The 17,296-nt window shown below is 41.0% G+C and overlaps 3 gene segments (V, D, J or C); all 3 read right to left on the reverse strand.

Moving 5' to 3' along the window:
* Nucleotides 1-2,222: 2,222 nt before the first annotated feature.
* LOC136665208 (Ig heavy chain V region PJ14-like) lies at nucleotides 2,223-2,679 on the reverse strand. The segment is given in 2 exon segments: nucleotides 2,223-2,542; nucleotides 2,640-2,679. Coding segments are annotated over 2 exon segments (360 nt in total).
* Nucleotides 2,680-3,917: 1,238 nt separating this feature from the next.
* On the reverse strand, nucleotides 3,918-4,360 carry LOC136664321 (Ig heavy chain V region 914-like). The segment is given in 2 exon segments: nucleotides 3,918-4,225; nucleotides 4,318-4,360. Coding segments are annotated over 2 exon segments (351 nt in total).
* Nucleotides 4,361-6,532: 2,172 nt separating this feature from the next.
* On the reverse strand, nucleotides 6,533-6,955 carry LOC136665210 (Ig heavy chain V region 914-like). The segment is given in 2 exon segments: nucleotides 6,533-6,834; nucleotides 6,910-6,955. Coding segments are annotated over 2 exon segments (348 nt in total).
* Nucleotides 6,956-17,296: the final 10,341 nt, after the last annotated feature.

Here is a 17,296-nt window from a genome sequence, read left to right on the forward strand (position 1 = left end):
AGTGCCAAGCAAATGTACCTGCTGGTCCTTGCTTTTAAGGCTGTGGCAAACAGTACACCTCTGTCATAACTTTGTTGACATTTGACTGGTATGGTTTAACCCCCTGAGGCTGCAGAAAAGAAGGGGAAAAAATGGGTTTAGCTCAACTCAAAAAGAAGGGGAAAAAGAATGCAAGAAGAGTTAGCACAATTAAGAGGGAGCAGCTCTGATTTGAGAGGTGAAGCGAATATAAGAATAATAATAAATAAATACTGTGATAAATGCTGTGGTGTGTGATGGGAGTTTTCTGTTTTCCAGTCCATAAACACACTCACAGGTCACTGCTGTGGTCAGCATCAGAAGAAATGTGAAGAACATGGTGCTTTGTTGAAGAAGTGTATAAAATCATAGAATTATTGTGTAATGTTACTGTACTTTAACTGGTTGTGGAATAAATTACTCAGATTCCTACTGAGTAAAGTTGATGTTGGAGTGTGAACTAACACCCACTGTGGGTTTCCCGTGTATGGACAAGAACTGGAACCGCTTCAGTTTGTTCAGTGTGTGGTTTTTGTTCAGCTGCTCCATCATCTCCATCACTATGGTCTCAAGCGCAGTAATAAACAGCAGTGTCCTCCACCCTCAGACTCTTGGCCTGTAAGAACTGTGTACTCATGGAAACGTCTTCAGTCATTACAAAGTGGTCCTTCATGGAGTCTGCATATGTTGCAGCATTGTTACCAGTGTCCATCCGTCCCATCCATTCCAAAGCTTTCCCTGGTCTCTGCCTTATCCAATGAATGTTTTAGCTCGTCATGCTATAACCACTAATTTTACAGGAGATCTTCACACTCTCCCCAGGTTTCTTCACCTCAGCAGAAGACTGGTCGAGAAGCATCTCAGCACTTACAACATCTGAGGAAAATGTCTGTCAATGTAATATTACTGTGTTTGTCCAAGTGGCTCTAGAGATAGTGAACTTGTATTTTAATTTATCATTGTAAATTAGGGTCCCAATATGCTGATGATATATCTGATCGACTCCAGAGCATTTCCTGAAGGCTGTGGGATCCCACCTGTATTCTGACTAGTAACTGAATATGAGACCTTGCAGTTGATGGTCAGAGCCTGGTTGGACGGACCACCACAGAAGCAGGCTGGGTCAGTTCTTCACAGTGGACACCTGTGGATCAGAAATACAAAGTGATTAGATTCATCTTGGACATGAACATAATCTCGATAGTGTTGAGTGTTGTTTACTGAGGAACTGACAGGAAGTAGCTGCCAGCAGGAGCAGTAGAGATGTAGAGAACATGGTTGGTGTTGAAGTGTGGGTTGAAGCTGGAGCTGTGGGATCTTCTCTGCTCTCCACACTTTAATAGAGAGAGTCTGATCTCCTAAATACACAGAGGTCCAGTGGCAGGAAGCTGGTATTTGTTTATCTAGTGACCCATGAGAGAGATCAAGTGGTGTATATTGTGTGAGAAAAAGTAAGATATCCCCCTAGTGTTTAACAGCAGGTACATAGTACAAACAACAGCAGCTTCAGAAACAACTTTTCTCTGCTGTTTACTGTAATGTTCTCCAATGATTCTGTGTTATGAAACAGAGCTCATACTGACACCTAGTGGCCTGGATGAATGATAGAGTTTGTAGTAAGTCTGCTTTAAATCTGGACACCACTATATACTGGGGACCAACTCTATGTAGAATAAACTGGTTCATTCAGGGACAGCAAAGTAATCTCATACTTCATCTGATGTGATGCATTTTTAAAAATATCTTTCATAACTATTACATGCTACACTTTGTTGGAAAAATTACCGATTGCATCTTTAGTAGAGGCAAGATTGATGTTAACGGTTCATTTAGACTTTTATTTCTGATCATGTCTGCTGTGTTCTTCACTTGCAGGGTTTGTGTACAGCTGTCTGTATGAGTTCCACCACTGTGCGTCTCTAGTGCAGTAATACACTGCAGTGTCTTCAGCCTTCAGTTGAGTCATGTGCAGGTAGAAATTGGAGCTGTCCTTGGACGCAGTAAACCTGCCCTGAACTGACTGGGCTGAGCTTTTGTTGCTGTCAGAATAATAGTAAATGATCCACTCTAGTCTTTTCCCAGGAGCCTGATGGATCCAGTGCATAAGAGTACTATCCAGAATAATCCCACTGCAGGCACATGTCAGTTTGTGGGATCCACCTAGAGCCACTGTTAGAAACAGAGTTATTGTACAGTGCTCTCACTCAGCTGTACCACTGTGTCTGTCTGGCGCAGTAATAAACAGCTGTGTCCCCAGTCTCCAAGCTGCTGATGTCTAAGAAAAGCACGTTGCTGCTGGTGTCTCTTGATATTGTAAAGCGATTCTTAAAGGAAGAGCCAGAGTCTATAGATCCACCACCCCAGATGATCCCAATCCACTCCAAGGCTTTTCCTGGAGGTTGTCTGATCCAAGCAGTGCCATAATCAGTGAGGGCATAGCCAGAGATTTGACAGGAAATCTTCACTGATTGTCCAGGAGACTTCAACTGATCAGGAGACGAGCTCAGACTGATGCCATGGACGTCTGAGAAAAGGAAACACATCATGAAACCTTTAGAATTATTATATTTTCTCATAAAGAGACAGCTACAGCATTTAAACAATGACCAGTGTCCACTTACATGGTACAGAGACCAACAGGAACAGCAGAGTCCAGCTCATCTTTGCTCTGTGTCTGGGTGCTTGTGTCCAGGAGTTTTATACACATTGTGGATGGTTCACAGTGGTAATGGACTAGAAATTTACATACTCGCATATGATTAAGGAGGAACTTTTAAAAGTGATTCAACAACAGCAGCTGGTAGCACTTCAGGTTCAGTCAACAATGTAGATTTGTCAGCACTAAATATGTGAAAAAGACATACACTGTCACAAAAACTGTCACTGTGGTGATATCCTCAAAGGTACATTTTCAGTATATTTTAGTTAGGGAACATTATTCTATTATAATTTTAAGTTTTAAATTGTGCTGATGTCATACATCCTGTTTTATCACCATGAAATATAGTAGTATTTTATTTTACACAACTTTCTAATGAAAGCTTTCAAATATTCACCTCTCTTTCTGGAGAAGAGGATGTAATGTACCTTTAGGAAACACAACTGGACTTTAATACCACTGTTGTACCTTTTTTAAAGGTACACTTACATTCGTTTGTACATTTAGTGACTAATAATATTCCTCTACACTTTTTTCTGAGTGTGTACCAGGGTCTCACTGCTTTTAGTCACTGATCAATAGTTAATAGATTGATAGATGTATATGTCCCTGTGATGTCATTTGGCTCCAGACTGAGCCACGGTCAGTAAAGGAATGGCCAGAACCCTCATAAGACAGAGGATGAATTCATTCTCTAATTCCCCTTCATTTTCCCTCCTGATGAAATGATGGCACCATAATTAATCTGAGCACATTTCCAGAATTCTCAAATTCCATTTGATTCTGTGTTTTCTTGAGATTTATTTTCCAAAGAAGGCTTGAGATCAATTGTTTATTGATTTCTAAAATATTGTAACAATTAAGTAATCAGAAATATGAAATATATGATCTAGCATTAATATTATGTGTGTGTGTGTGTGTGGGGGGGGGGGTTGTGGGTATGGACAGAGCAGTGTATTCGGTGAACTGGACATTGGTCTTTGGGGATATGGTCAGTCGTATCCCTTTGTGAAGCTGGCTGTAGATGTCTATCAGGTCGTCTCTCTTTAATTTTGGCAGAACTGTGTCCTGAATCTTATAAAATGATCAAAACTACAGTATCAGTCTTCAGAGTCTGTTGTTTTAGCAGCACTTTAACCACAACCCACGCTCTGGGTGAAATGGAAAAGTACAAAACAGTGAGGAACTTGACTCTAGAGACTCTGCTGTGGTTTTTGTAAGATGGGTGCGTTAGTTTGTGTCACTGTGTGCGTCTGGCACAGTAATACACAGCTGTGTCCCCAGTGTCCAGACTCTGTCCTTGTAATATTATTGTGTTTGTCCCAGTGTCTCTAGAGACGGTGAACTTGTTTTTTAGTTTATCGCTGTAAGCTGTGCTCCCACCACTATAAATATTTCCAATCCACTCCAGAGCTTTTCCTGAAGGCTGTCGGATCCAACCTGTAGCATAGCTAGTAACTGAATACGAGACCTTGCAGTCGATGGTCAGAGCCTGGTCTGGACGGACCGCCACAGAAGCAGGCTGGGTCAGTTCTTCACAGTGGCCAGCTGTGGATCAGAAATATGAAGTGATTAGATTCATCATCTTTGACACGAACATAATCTCAATTATGTTGAGTGTTTTTTACTGAGGAACTGACAGGAAGCAGCTGCCAGCAGGAGCAGTAGAGATGTAGAGAACATGGTTGGTGTTGAAGTGTGGGCTGGAGCTGTGGGATCTTCTCTGTTCTCCACCCTTTAATAGAGAGAGTCTGATCTCCTAAATACAGAGGTCCAGTGGGAGGAAGCTGGTATTTGTTTATCTAGTGATCCATGAGAGGTTTCCAGTGGTGTATATTGTGTGAGTGAAGTAAGATCGCCTCCTAGTGTTTAAGAGCAGGTACAGTGGGTACGGAAAATATTCAGACCCCTTTAAATTTCACTGTTTCATTGCAGCCATTTGCCAAAATCAAAAAGTTAATTTTATTTCTCATTAATGTACACTCACCACCCCATCTTGACAGAAAAAAAGTATTTTTTCAAATTTATAAAAAAAAAAATAAAAAATGGAAATTTCACATGATCATAAGTATTCAGACCCTTTGCTCAGTATTGAGTAGAAACACCCTTTTGAGTTAGTACAGCCATGAGTCTTCTTGGGAATGATGCAACAAGTTTTTCACACCTGGATTTGGGGATCCTCTGCCATTCTTCCTTGCAGATCCTCTCCAGTTCTGTTAGGTTGGATGGAGAACATTGGTGGACAGCCATTTTCAGGTCTCCCCAGAGATGCTCAATTGGGTTTAGGTCAGGGCTCTGGCTGGGCCAGTCAAGAACGGTCACAGAGTTGTTCCGAAGCCACTCCTTTGTTATTTTAGCTGTGTGCTTAGGGTCATTGTCTTGTTGGAAGGTGAACAGAGACTGAGGTCCAGAGCACTCTGGAAGAGGTTTTCGTCCAGGATATCTTTGTCCTTGGTTGCATTCATCGTTCCTTCAATTGCAACCAGACATCCTCTCCCTGCAGCTGAAAAACACCCCCATAGCATGATGCTGCCACCACCATGCTTCACTGTTGGGATTGTATTGGGTACGGATGAGTAGTGCCTGGTTTTCTCCACACATACCGCTTATAATTAACACCAAAAAGTTCAATCTTCATCTCATCAGACCAGATAATCTTATTTCTCATAGTCTGGGAGTCCTTCATGTGTTCTTTGGTTAACTCTATGCAGGCTTTTCATATGTCTTGCACTGAGGAGAGGCTTCCGTCGGGCCACTCTGGCCATAAAGCCCCTACTGATGGAGAGCTGCAGTGATAGTTGACTTTGTGGAACTTTCTCCCATCTCCCTATTGCATCTCTGGAGCTCAGCCACAGTGATCTTTGGGTTCTTCTTTACCACTCTCACCAAGGCTCTTCTCCCATGATTGCTCAGTTTCGCTGGACGGCCAGGTCTAGGAAGAGTTCTGGTCGTCCTAGACTTCTTCCATTTAAGGATTATGGAGGCCACTGTGCTCTTAGGAACATTGAGTGCTGCAGAAATTCTTTTGTAACCTTGGCCAGATCTGTGCCTTGCCACAATTCTGTCTCTGTGCTCCTTGGACAGTTCCTTTGACCTCATGATTCTCATTTGCTCTGACATGAGCTGTGAGGTCTTATATAGACAGGTGTGTGCCTTTCCTAATTAGGTACAATCAGTTTAATTAAACACAGCTGGACTCCAATGAAGGAGTAGAACCATCTCAATGAGGATCAGAAGAAATGGACAGCATGTGGGTTAAATATGAGTGTCACAGCAAAGGGTCTGAATACTTATGATCATGTGAAATTTCAGTTTTTCTTTTTTAATAAATTTGTAAAAAATTCTACATTTCTGTTTTTTTTTCTGTCAAGACGGGGTGGTGAGTGTACATTAATGAGAAATAAAATGAATTTTTTTGATTTTAGCAAATGGCTGCAATGAAACAAAGAGTGAAAAATTTAAAGGGGTCGGAGTACTTTCCGTACCCACTGTATCTGAGGTTTACTACAATCCTCATTCCCAGAAATGTCTCTGCAAAGGCAGCTGAGAAAAGGAACATTGTAAGATGCTGAAAAACATCTTCTCTTTTGAATAATGTAAGAACTATGAGTGAGAACGAATCAGTGAACAATCCGGATGTTTAAAAGTAGTGTTCCTAAATGGGTTGAATCCTCAAGTCACCCACTGTGAGGAGTGTGGTGTGTTCTTGAGTGTGGAATAACTCTGTATTGAATGGCCATGTTGTGTGTTAAAGGAAGGCAGTGTGCTCTCAGACAGTGGCACAGAGCTGTAGAATGATAATAAACACAGCTGTGGAGTTTTTGTTCAGCACAATAAGGACCAGTGCCACTGTGGCTATCGAGCACAGTAATAAACCGCAGTGTCCTCACTCTTCAGACTGTTTAAATGAAGGTAGATTTGACTTTTGCTGTTGTCTCTGGAGATGCTGAATCGTCCTTTCAGTGCTGAGGAAAAGTAAATTTTACTCCTGTCATAAATGTGTGCAATCCATTCCTGTGCTTTCCCAGGATCCTGTCTGACCCAGCTCATCCAATAGTCACTGAATGTGAATCCAGAACCAGTACAGGTCAGTGCGTGAGACCCTCCAGGACTTATGACCACCGGCTCAGACTCGGTCAGTGTCTGACCACTCACACCTGCAGGAATAAGACGTATTAATAATTCACAGATCAGAAAATCCAGAATCATGTTCAATCAGTGTTCATTCTCACCTATGAAACATGCAGAGATGAGAATAATGCCTTTGAGGACGCTCATGATTTCATACAAACTGATGACTACAGGATTAGATCAGCACTTCCCTCTGACCCTGGGGTGCAGTGGATGTATTTGTATTCAAGAACACCCCTTTCAATAAGCCCCTCCTTCACAGGCAAAAATATGTAAAAGCTCATACCAAAGAATTGTTTTGTGGATTTTCTGAAAATTTGGACCAGGGGGGAGCAGAGTTTTCACAGCACTGTATTTATCACTGCTAGCTTCCTTTACAAATCTAATACATCACACCTGTAACTTACATCACATTATACATCATACCTGAGCTCTGAAATGATGTTTTACAGTTCTGACAGACATATTGGACATTGGGGATGGTGTCATGGGACCAGATGTGATCTCATAATGGAAACATCTGTTTGTGAAAAGCTCAGAAAAACATCATTAATTTCCTGTGGCCTTCCATCCCTCAGACAACACTGCATTAAAATTCCAGAATGTTCTCAGGAAAACTTCGATAATCTATTGTGAGTAATAACTGTTTATTGCTGCATGTTCAAATATCTGTTAATATGGTACAGTGCATGGTGGAAGCCACTGAACTCTCCACGTCTCTTGGCATATGAAACGGACTAGTGGTGGAACCTGTACTGGGGTCTGATTAATTAACCATTCAGAGTGTTTATGGACATACCAGACTCCTTTGGTATCTATCCAAATTATTATCAGCATGAAGTTCAAAAGCCAGGGTGTGTGGTGTAAGTGTGAATGAATTTCTTTGGGTTACTTAGGGAAGTTACTTGTCAGGGGTTTGGGGGCGGTTTAAACTCCCTTTGTGTTCTTAGAATTTGTCGTTCATTGTTGTTTGTTAAAGTGATGTGTTCCAGTGTTTGTGTGTGTTTTTGTTATTGTGTGTGTCATTGTAAATGTCCACTTCTGCGTATGCCTCCATCCCCCATGTGTCCTTCACTCAACCAGCATGATATTACTATTAATATTGAAAGAAGATATTCAAATTTGGGGAAAATATATGCTGCTTATATACATGTTTGTGCTGTGTTTAGAGGATGGACACTGCTGCAGAGAGACCTGTTCTTATGAGGAGAGTCATGGGTGATTTGCATATGAAAGAAAAGGTGATTTGCATATCGCTGCTGTGAGACAACAACCTCCTCTCTCCAAAATGGCTACTTTTCAGAAGAAAAACCTGAACAACTTTCAATGTGAATCAATGGTCTGTGACACTCACATAATGTCAAGGGAAGCTGGTGTTTACAAATTACATCATACAATTAATAACAGCATTAATGGAGATACAAGGTTTTGCTCAGACAGTGGTGATGTGACGTTAAAAGGCTGAAAGATTAGAAGCAAAGCTGGTTTTAATGAGTGATGTTCCAGATGTTCTGGGTGGATTTAACAAAGCTAAAACTAACCCTATATCAGACGGGTATTTTCAGTAACAGTCTGTGCATTTCACACTTTCATGGCACAAAAAGCTGAAGCTGAGTAATTGGTACATGTTGGTAAATGTTTGTTACACACTGTGGACGTTAGACCACACCACATCTGGACAACTTCCACCATCCCATAATTTGTTTTTGTGGTTTATACTGTTTTTGCACCTGTATTAAAACAGTTATTCCGCCATAGACACGTCCTCCATCTCCAGAGGTAGAGTTTAAGGACAATCTGAACTGAATGGTTTTAAATGTGAACATTTACAGTAAAGCACAGCTGCCCCCTAGAGGCTGATACTGAGCACTTCACTTCTGCCTGAAACTCTGTGTTTTATTTCACCAGGGAGAATTAAAATGGAGAGTGTGAAATGTTTGTAAACACAAAGCTCTTCCCAGTATCATCAGGTTCGGTGGCTCATAGGATTCATTTACACAAACCACACAAACAAATATATAACAAGATTCAAAATTACACACTGCACCTCTACAGCACTGAGAAAACACCACCGCTCACCTGTTACTTACTTAATGTCCAGTAAAAAGTGCAGTGTTCAAGACAGAAAGAGAAAAAGGTGTCTCACCAAAAACTGTCCCCAACAGATAAACAACACTTAAGGCTTTACACTCTGAGAGAGAGAAGAAAATCCAGCTCCAGTCTCACTTCAGATCTGAGAAAAAGTTCAGAAATGCTCTAAGACTCTTTAGTAGACTCTGTTGTAGCTTGTTCTGCTGTAACTGATGAAGTGTATGTATTTTGAAATGAATAATATATCAACAATATACAGTTAGTTTTAGTTAAACATTGAAACAACATTGTTATTAATTAGAGACACAGAAATAAATGGAACTACATCTCCTTCATCCTCCACACTGCAGGGGTTCTTGTACAGCGCTGTAAGCTCTTGTGTCAGTGTGGGTCTCGAACACAGTAATACACCGCCGTGTCAGTGTCCTTTACACTCGTCATCTCCAGATACAGCTGGTCTTTACTGTTGTCTCTGGAGATCGTGAATCTTCCTTGGACAGATTGAGAGTAGTACTTGCTACTGCTGTCACCTCTAATATTTGCAATCTTTTCTAAGCCTTTTCCAGGAGCCTGTCTAATCCAGCGCATCCAGTAGCCATCAACGTCTAATCCAGATACTGTACAGGTCAGTTTATGAGACCCTCCAGGAGAAATGACCGCTGCTTCAGACTGGATCAGCGTTTGACCCCAACACTCTAAAAGATACAACACATCAATTAATAAAGCAACAGAACGTCCCTGTGTTTCTCACCGTCCAGTTACTTTACAGAACTAGAACATGTCAGTTGTTGTTAAGAAGCATCAAAACTTCATGACTTTGTGTCGATACAAATGATACACAATGTCCTTGTATTGACTGTTTGTTCTGTGCACCTTAAATGACCTGTTCTTGGAGCTGACAACAATAACATCCAGTAGAGAAGCAGCAGGATCTTACTTGTAGCGAGGGACATGAACAGAAAGCTCCAGAAGGTCTTCACGTCCATTCTCCAGGTCACTGAGTGGTGTTGATCCAGCATAAAGACTGAGTGGAAACTGGGAATAAAAAGTTTGTAAAGGACTCTGACTTTGCATAGGTCTCTCACTCTGAACTTTCCCTCCAAATAGCCCCGCCCACTTCTCCACATCCTCTACCACTGCTCTGACACCATTCTTTAAAGGAGTAGCCATTTCTTCTAGTGATTCTCCTTCACTGTTTGACACAGGCATTAAACTGACACTCAGTGGCCTGAATATATCAGACTCTGCACTACACTTAATATAAACATGCCTACCCCCATGAGAGGGACCCACTCTATGGAGTTTAAACTGGTTCATTCATTTCTTGGACATCAGCAGCTACTTTGTTTAATTTAGACATGTGTCCATTTCCTTTTCTCAGAGTCTCCTGGTAGCTCCACATCCTTTCAGACCCCTAGTGTTGAACTGTCTTCTCACGGCTGAAGTTCGAACAGACACAGCTGTGGATTTGTTTAAAACTGAAGTGAGAGTGAAGCTTGATTTCTCCTCACTCTCAGACAGAAGCTTTAAGTAAGTGTTTTCCTGTTGTAGAATTAGTTTCTATTCCTCTGTGAAGGCTTTACACTTGGTGTTGAAACATGCAGAGGATCAGTAGAAATCTGTTTGTGTAACAATCCAACCCTCACCCACCACTGCATTAACATTAATATATTGTCAGTTATTATTTATTGCTGTGTGTTCAAATGGAAGTTAAAACTTTACTATGCACCGTGGAAGCCATACGTCACAGAGCTGTCCACTCTGGGCTGGAGCTTATTTAAAATGTTCTTATTTAACACTGTTCTTATGAGGAGAGTCAGGGGTGATTTGCATATCGCTGCTGTGAGACAACCTCTCTCCTGCAAAAGATTCTTCACGTGTTCAGGGTTCTATATGGAACCATATTCATTATTAAAGAACCCTTGAAGAACCATCATTTTTAAGTGTGTAGCACCTAGATCCTGGAGAAACAATGTTTCCTTTCATTATGTACCCTACGCTGTATATGGCTGAAATAACCAAATCCACTAGATTTGACTAGACTTGACTAGACAATACTTCTGGGAATGTAAAGGTCAGCTTGTGCCACCGGCTGCCAGTAGGGGGCGAAGGAAGGGAGGCACCACTACTCTGGGAGACTCAATGTCCCAGAATACCAAGGGGTAATTAGTGCCAACCAAATGTACCTGCTGGCCCTTGCTTTTAAGATTGTGGCAAACAGTACACCTCTGTCATAACTTTGTTGACGTTTGACTGGTATGGTTTAACCCCCTGAGACTGCAGAAAAGAAGGGGGAAAAATGGGTTTAGCTCAACTCAAAAAGAAGGGGAAAAAAGAATGCAAGAAGAGTTAGCACAATTAAGAGGGAGCAGCTCTGATTTGAGAGGTGAAGCGAATATAAGAATAATAATAAATAAATACTGTGATAAATGCTGTGGTGTGTGATGGGAGTTTTCTGTTTTCCAGTCCATAAACACACTCACAGGTCACTGCTGTGGTCAGCATCAGAAGAAATGTGAAGAACATGGTGCTTTGTTGAAGAAGTGTATAAAATCATAGAATTATTGTGTAATGTCACTGTACTTTAACTGGTTGTGGAATAAATTACTCAGATTGCTACTGAGTAAAGTTGATGTTGGAGTGTGAACTAACACCCACTGTGGGTTTCCCGTGTATGGACAAGAACTGGAACCGCTTCAGTTTGTTCAGTGTGTGGTTTTTGTTCAGCTGCTCCATCATCTCCATCACTGTGGTCTCAAGCGCAGTAATAAACAGCAGTGTCCTCCACCCTCAGACTCTTGGCCTGTAAGAACTGTGTACTCATGGAAACGTCTTCAGTCATTACAAAGTGGTCCTTCATGGAGTCTGCATATGTTGCAGCATTGTTACCAGTGTTCATCCATCCCATCCATTCCAAAGCTTTCCCTGGTCTCTGCCTTATCCAATGAATGTTTTAGCTCGTCATGCTATAACCACTAATTTTACAGGAGATCTTCACACTCTCCCCAGGTTTCTTCACCTCAGCAGAAAACTGGTCGAGAAGGATCTCAGCACTTACAACATCTGAGGAAAATGTCTGTCAATGTAATATTACTGTGTTTGTCCAAGTGGCTCTAGAGATAGTGAACTTGTATTTTAATTTATCATTGTAAATTAGGGTCCCAATATGCTGATGATATATCTGATCGACTCCAGAGCATTTCCTGAAGGCTGTGGGATCCCACCTGTATTCTGACTAGTAACTGAATATGAGACCTTGCAGTTGATGGTCAGAGCCTGGTTGGACGGACCACCACAGAAGCAGGCTGGGTCAGTTCTTCACAGTGGACACCTGTGGATTAGAAATACAAAGTGATTAGATTCATCTTGGACATGAACATAATCTCGATAGTGTTGAGTGTTGTTTACTGAGGAACTGACAGGAAGTAGCTGCCAGCAGGAGCAGTAGAGATGTAGAGAACATGGTTGGTATTGAAGTGTGGGTTGAAGCTGGAGCTGTGGGATCTTCTCTGCTCTCCACACTTTAATAGAGAGAGTCTGATCTCCTAAATACACAGAGGTCCAGTGGCAGGCAGCTGGTATTTGTTTATCTAGTGACCCGTGAGAGAGTTCCAGTGGTGTATATTGTGTGAGAAAAAGTAAGATATCCCCCTAGTGTTTAACAGCAGGTACATAGTACAAACAACAGCAGCTTCAGAAACAACTTTTCTCTGCTGTTTACTGTAATGTTCTCCAATGATTCTGTGTTATGAAACAGAGCTCATACTGACACCTAGTGGCCTGGATGAATGATAGAGTTTGTAATAAGTCTGCTTTAAATCTGGACACCACTATATACTGGGGACCAACTCTATGGAGAATAAACTGGTTCATTCAGGGACAGCAAAGTAATTTCATACTTCATCTGATGTGATGCATTTTTAAAAATATCTTTCATAACTATTACATGCTACACTTTGTTGGAAAAATTACCGATTGCATCTTTAGTAGAGGCAAGATTGATGTTAACGGTTCATTTAGACTTTTATTTCTGATCATGTCGGGTTTGTTCTTCACTTGCAGGGTTTGTGTACAGCTGTCTGTATGAGTTCCACCACTGTGCGTCTCTAGCGCAGTAATACGCTGCAGTGTCTTCAGCCTTCAGTTGAGTCATGTGCAGGTAGAAATTGGAGCTGTCCTTGGACGCAGTAAACCTGCCCTGAACTGACTGGGCTGAGCTTTTGTTGCTGTCAGAATAATAGTAAATGATCCACTCTAGTCTTTTCCCAGGAGCCTGATGGATCCAGTGCATAAGAGTACTATCCAGAATAATCCCACTGCAGGCACATATCAGTTTGTGGGATCTACCTAGAGCCACTGTTAGAAAAAGAGTTATTGTACAGTGCTCTCACTCAGCTGTACCACTGTGTCTGTCTGGCGCAGTAATAAACAGCTGTGTCCCCAGTCTCCAAGCTGCTGATGTCTAAGAAAAGCACGTTGCTGCTGGTGTCTCTTGATATTGTAAAGCGATTCTTAAAGGAAGAGCCAGAGTCTATAGATCCACCACCCCAGATGATCCCAATCCACTCCATGGCTTTTCCTGGAGGTTGTCTGATCCAAGCAGTGCTCCAGCTAGTGAGGGTATAGCCAGAGATTTGACAGGAAATCTTCACTGATTGTCCAGGAGACTTCACCTGATCAGGAGACGAGCTCAGACTGATGCCATGGACGTCTGAGAAAAGGAAACACATCATGACACCTTTAGAACTATTATATTTTCTCATAAAGAGACAGCTACAGCATTTAAACAATGACCAGTGTCCACTTACATGGTACAGAGACCAACAGGAACACCAGAGTCCAGCTCATCTTTGCTCTGTGTCTGGGTGCTTGTGTCCAGGAGTTTTATACACATTGTGGATGGTTCACAGTGGTAATGGACTAGAAATTTACATACACGCATATGATTAAGGAGGGACTTTTAAAAGTGATTCAACAACATCAGCTGGTAGCACTTCAGGTTCAGTCAACAATGTAGATTTGTCAGCACTAAATATGTGAAAAAGACATTCACTGTCACAAAAACTGTCACTGTGGTGATATCCTCAAAGGTACATTTTCAGTACATTTTAGTTAGGGAACATTATTCTATTATAATTTTAAGTTTTAAATTGTGCTGATGTCATACATCCTGTTTTATCACCATGAATTATAATATTATTTTATTTTACACAGCTTTCTAATGAAAGCTTTCAAATATTCATCTCTCCTTCTGGAGAAGAGGATGTAATGTACCTTTAGGGAACACAACTGGACTTTAACACCACTGTTGTACCTTTTTTAAAGGTACATTTACATTCGTTTGTACATTTAGTGACTAATAATATTCCTCTACCCTTTTTTCTGAGAGTGTACCAGGGTCTCACTGCTTTTAGTCACTGATCAATAGTTAATAGATTGATAGATGTATATGTCCCTGTGATGTCATTTGGCTCCAGACTGAGCCACGGTCAGTAAAGGAATGGCCAGAACCCTCATAAGACAGAGGATGAATTCATTCTCTAATTCCCCTTCATTTTCCCTCCTGATGAAATGATGGCACCATAATTAATCTGAGTACATTTCCAGAATTCTCAAATTCCATTTGATTCTGTGTTTTCTTGAGATTTATTTTCCAAAGAAGGCTTGAGATCAATTGTTTATTGATTTCTAAAATATTGTAACAATTAAGTAATCAGAAATATGAAATATATGATCTAGCATTAATGACTGGTACATATTAGAAACAACAGCAGCTTTGGAAACAACAACCACAACCCATGCCTGTTCACTGCTGTTTACTGTAATGTTCTCCAATGATTCCGCATTGTGTTATGAAACAGAGCTCATACTGACATCTAGTGGCCTGGATGCATGATAGACCCTGTAGTAAGTCTGCTTTAAATCTGGACAACCCTATATGTTGGGGACCAACTCTATGGAGAATAAACTGGGTCATTCAGGGACAGCAACGTAATTTTATACTTCATCTGATGTGATGCTTATAAATATCTTTCATAACTATTACATGCTATACTTTGTTGGGAAAATGACTGATTGCATATTTAATACAGGCAAGTTTGATGTTAACAGTTCATTTAGACTTTTATTTCTGACCACATCTGCTGTGTTCTTCACTTGCAGGGTTTGTGTACAGCTGTGTGTATGAGTTCCACCACTGTGTGTCTCTAGCGCAGTAATACACTGCAGTGTCTTCAGCCTTCAGTTGAGTCATGTGCAGGTAGAAATTGGAGATGTCCTTGGACGCAGTAAACCTGCCCTGAACTGACTGGGCTGAGCTTTTGGTGCTGTCAGAATAATAGTAAATGATCCACTCCAGTCCTTTCCCAGCAGCCTGACGGATCCAGTACATCCTGTAGTCACCCACACTGAACCCACTGCAGGCACAGGTCAGTTTGTGGGATCCACCTGGAGACAGTGTTACTGACTGTTCAGACTGTGTGAGGACGACCTGAGAGTGGACACCTAAACAGAGGCACAGAGGAGCAGCTGAATACATTTTTATTTCATTGTTCAAATGCATTCATATGGATCTTCACAGAGAGAGAAACATCTGACTCACGTCCTGCAGCGAGCAGCAGCAGAAAGTAGGTGATGATCATTATGATGATGGACACAGAGCTGGTCAAAGTCAGCAGAAACCTGGAGATCTGCTCAGTTTACTCTGTTTATGCAGAAGAGGTGTGACAACATTTGCATGACGAGTCAGTGTTGTGAAAAACAGCTGCAGTTGCATTGAGAGAACTGTGGACTTTTATCAGTGAAGGGCGCCCCCTACTGGAAATTTCATTTCAACATTCTCAGAGCTTTATGAGATATTAAAGGCCCCTGCTGTGACTGAGTAGGAAGTGAAAGGAGTATATTCTCAGCATTTGTAATACTAAATCACTGACTACAATTGTAGGTGTTTGTAACTCAGTCAGTAAATGTATGAAAATAAGTATTCAACAGTGCATTAGGACACAGTGAAATAAATAGAATAAAAGATTAAAAGTATTGCACATACAGTGAATATTTTTGTTGTGTATTTCTTCTGGGGTGGTGTTGTGTGGATGATAAAGAAGATTCTCTGCCAGACACCATCTAGAGGTTTTAATACATTTTTATTTCACAAAAGGACAGCATCTTACCAGCCATAGGGGCTAGGAGAATATCAGGTCAATTTCATTCATCTCTCCCCTTCAGCTCTTTTCTGTTTCCTTTGTATATGGTTATTTTTCTCTTCCAAATATGGTGAAACATATGATGTTTGTTTACATTTTCTCATGCTTTGGGTCTGAGAGAGAACGAGAGAGGGGCTTCCTGTGAGTCCTTTACCTTTGGACAGTATGGAGTTTAAGACATTCATAAACACTCCCATATATGGACAGTTCCATTCATACGTGACACACACTTAGTAACATATTGTGACACGCCGTAATGTGTGTTCACATTATGTGGTTAATTTTGGTTGTATTGCGTGAACTTTGTTTGTAATTTGGTCAAGTTAGGATCCCAGTCTTCTGAATTCCGTTATAAGATAAATGGAGTACTCTCCTGAGTTACACCACAAGGGGGCACCTACTCCCTAGTGAGACGGCTTAGAGTGCTTTCAGCTACGGTCTTCAGACTCGGCAGAAGCTGGCGAAGGAAACACACTAGTCGTCCGTCTCACGATTTTCCTGTTTCTTTTCAAGTTAGCAAGTAATAACATCACATATGTGATCCATGTATTTGGCATACCAAGTAACGGTAACTCCAGAGTAGTAGCTCATTTAAACAGAACACTCGTTTGTTTATTTTGTGCTTTAAGAAGTGAAGTGTTGCTGCTAGGACACCTGGCGCTAGCTGTAGCTGTGTGTGATAGGCATGATTGTGTTTTTTTTTCTGAACTTAAGGTCTCCCTTTTGTAATGATTAAATAGCACGGCTCCTGTACCTATATCAAAGTTGAGGAAAGTTGTTTTGTGATCGTTCTGGTTTAAATGATTGTTAATGATGAGAGTGAATGTTTTTGTCTTTGCGCTGTTGAGTCCATTGAAGTGTACCACCACACTGATGTGCCTTTACAATGGTACAACCCAGGAATGTTTGTCCTGTAAGCCTATGTGAAAATAATATCGCACTTATTTTTTGTAACCAAGTATGCATTGCAACAGGCATATATTTAATTGATTTGCAGATAGCATTTGTTTTGACTGTGTACATTTTGGTTATATTATTTGAGTTTGTAATGAATAATAATCCAATGCTATTTTGGTTTTGGTAATAGAGAAAGACTGGATGTGTTGTAAAGGATTTGAAACACATGAATGTGTAAAAATAAAGACTCGGCAGAAGCTGGAGAAGGAAACACACTTCTGTCGTCCGTCTCACGATT

The sequence above is a fragment of the Hoplias malabaricus genome, chromosome 13, assembly GCF_029633855.1.
Source record: "Hoplias malabaricus isolate fHopMal1 chromosome 13, fHopMal1.hap1, whole genome shotgun sequence".
Classification (NCBI taxonomy): Eukaryota; Metazoa; Chordata; class Actinopteri; order Characiformes; family Erythrinidae; genus Hoplias; species Hoplias malabaricus.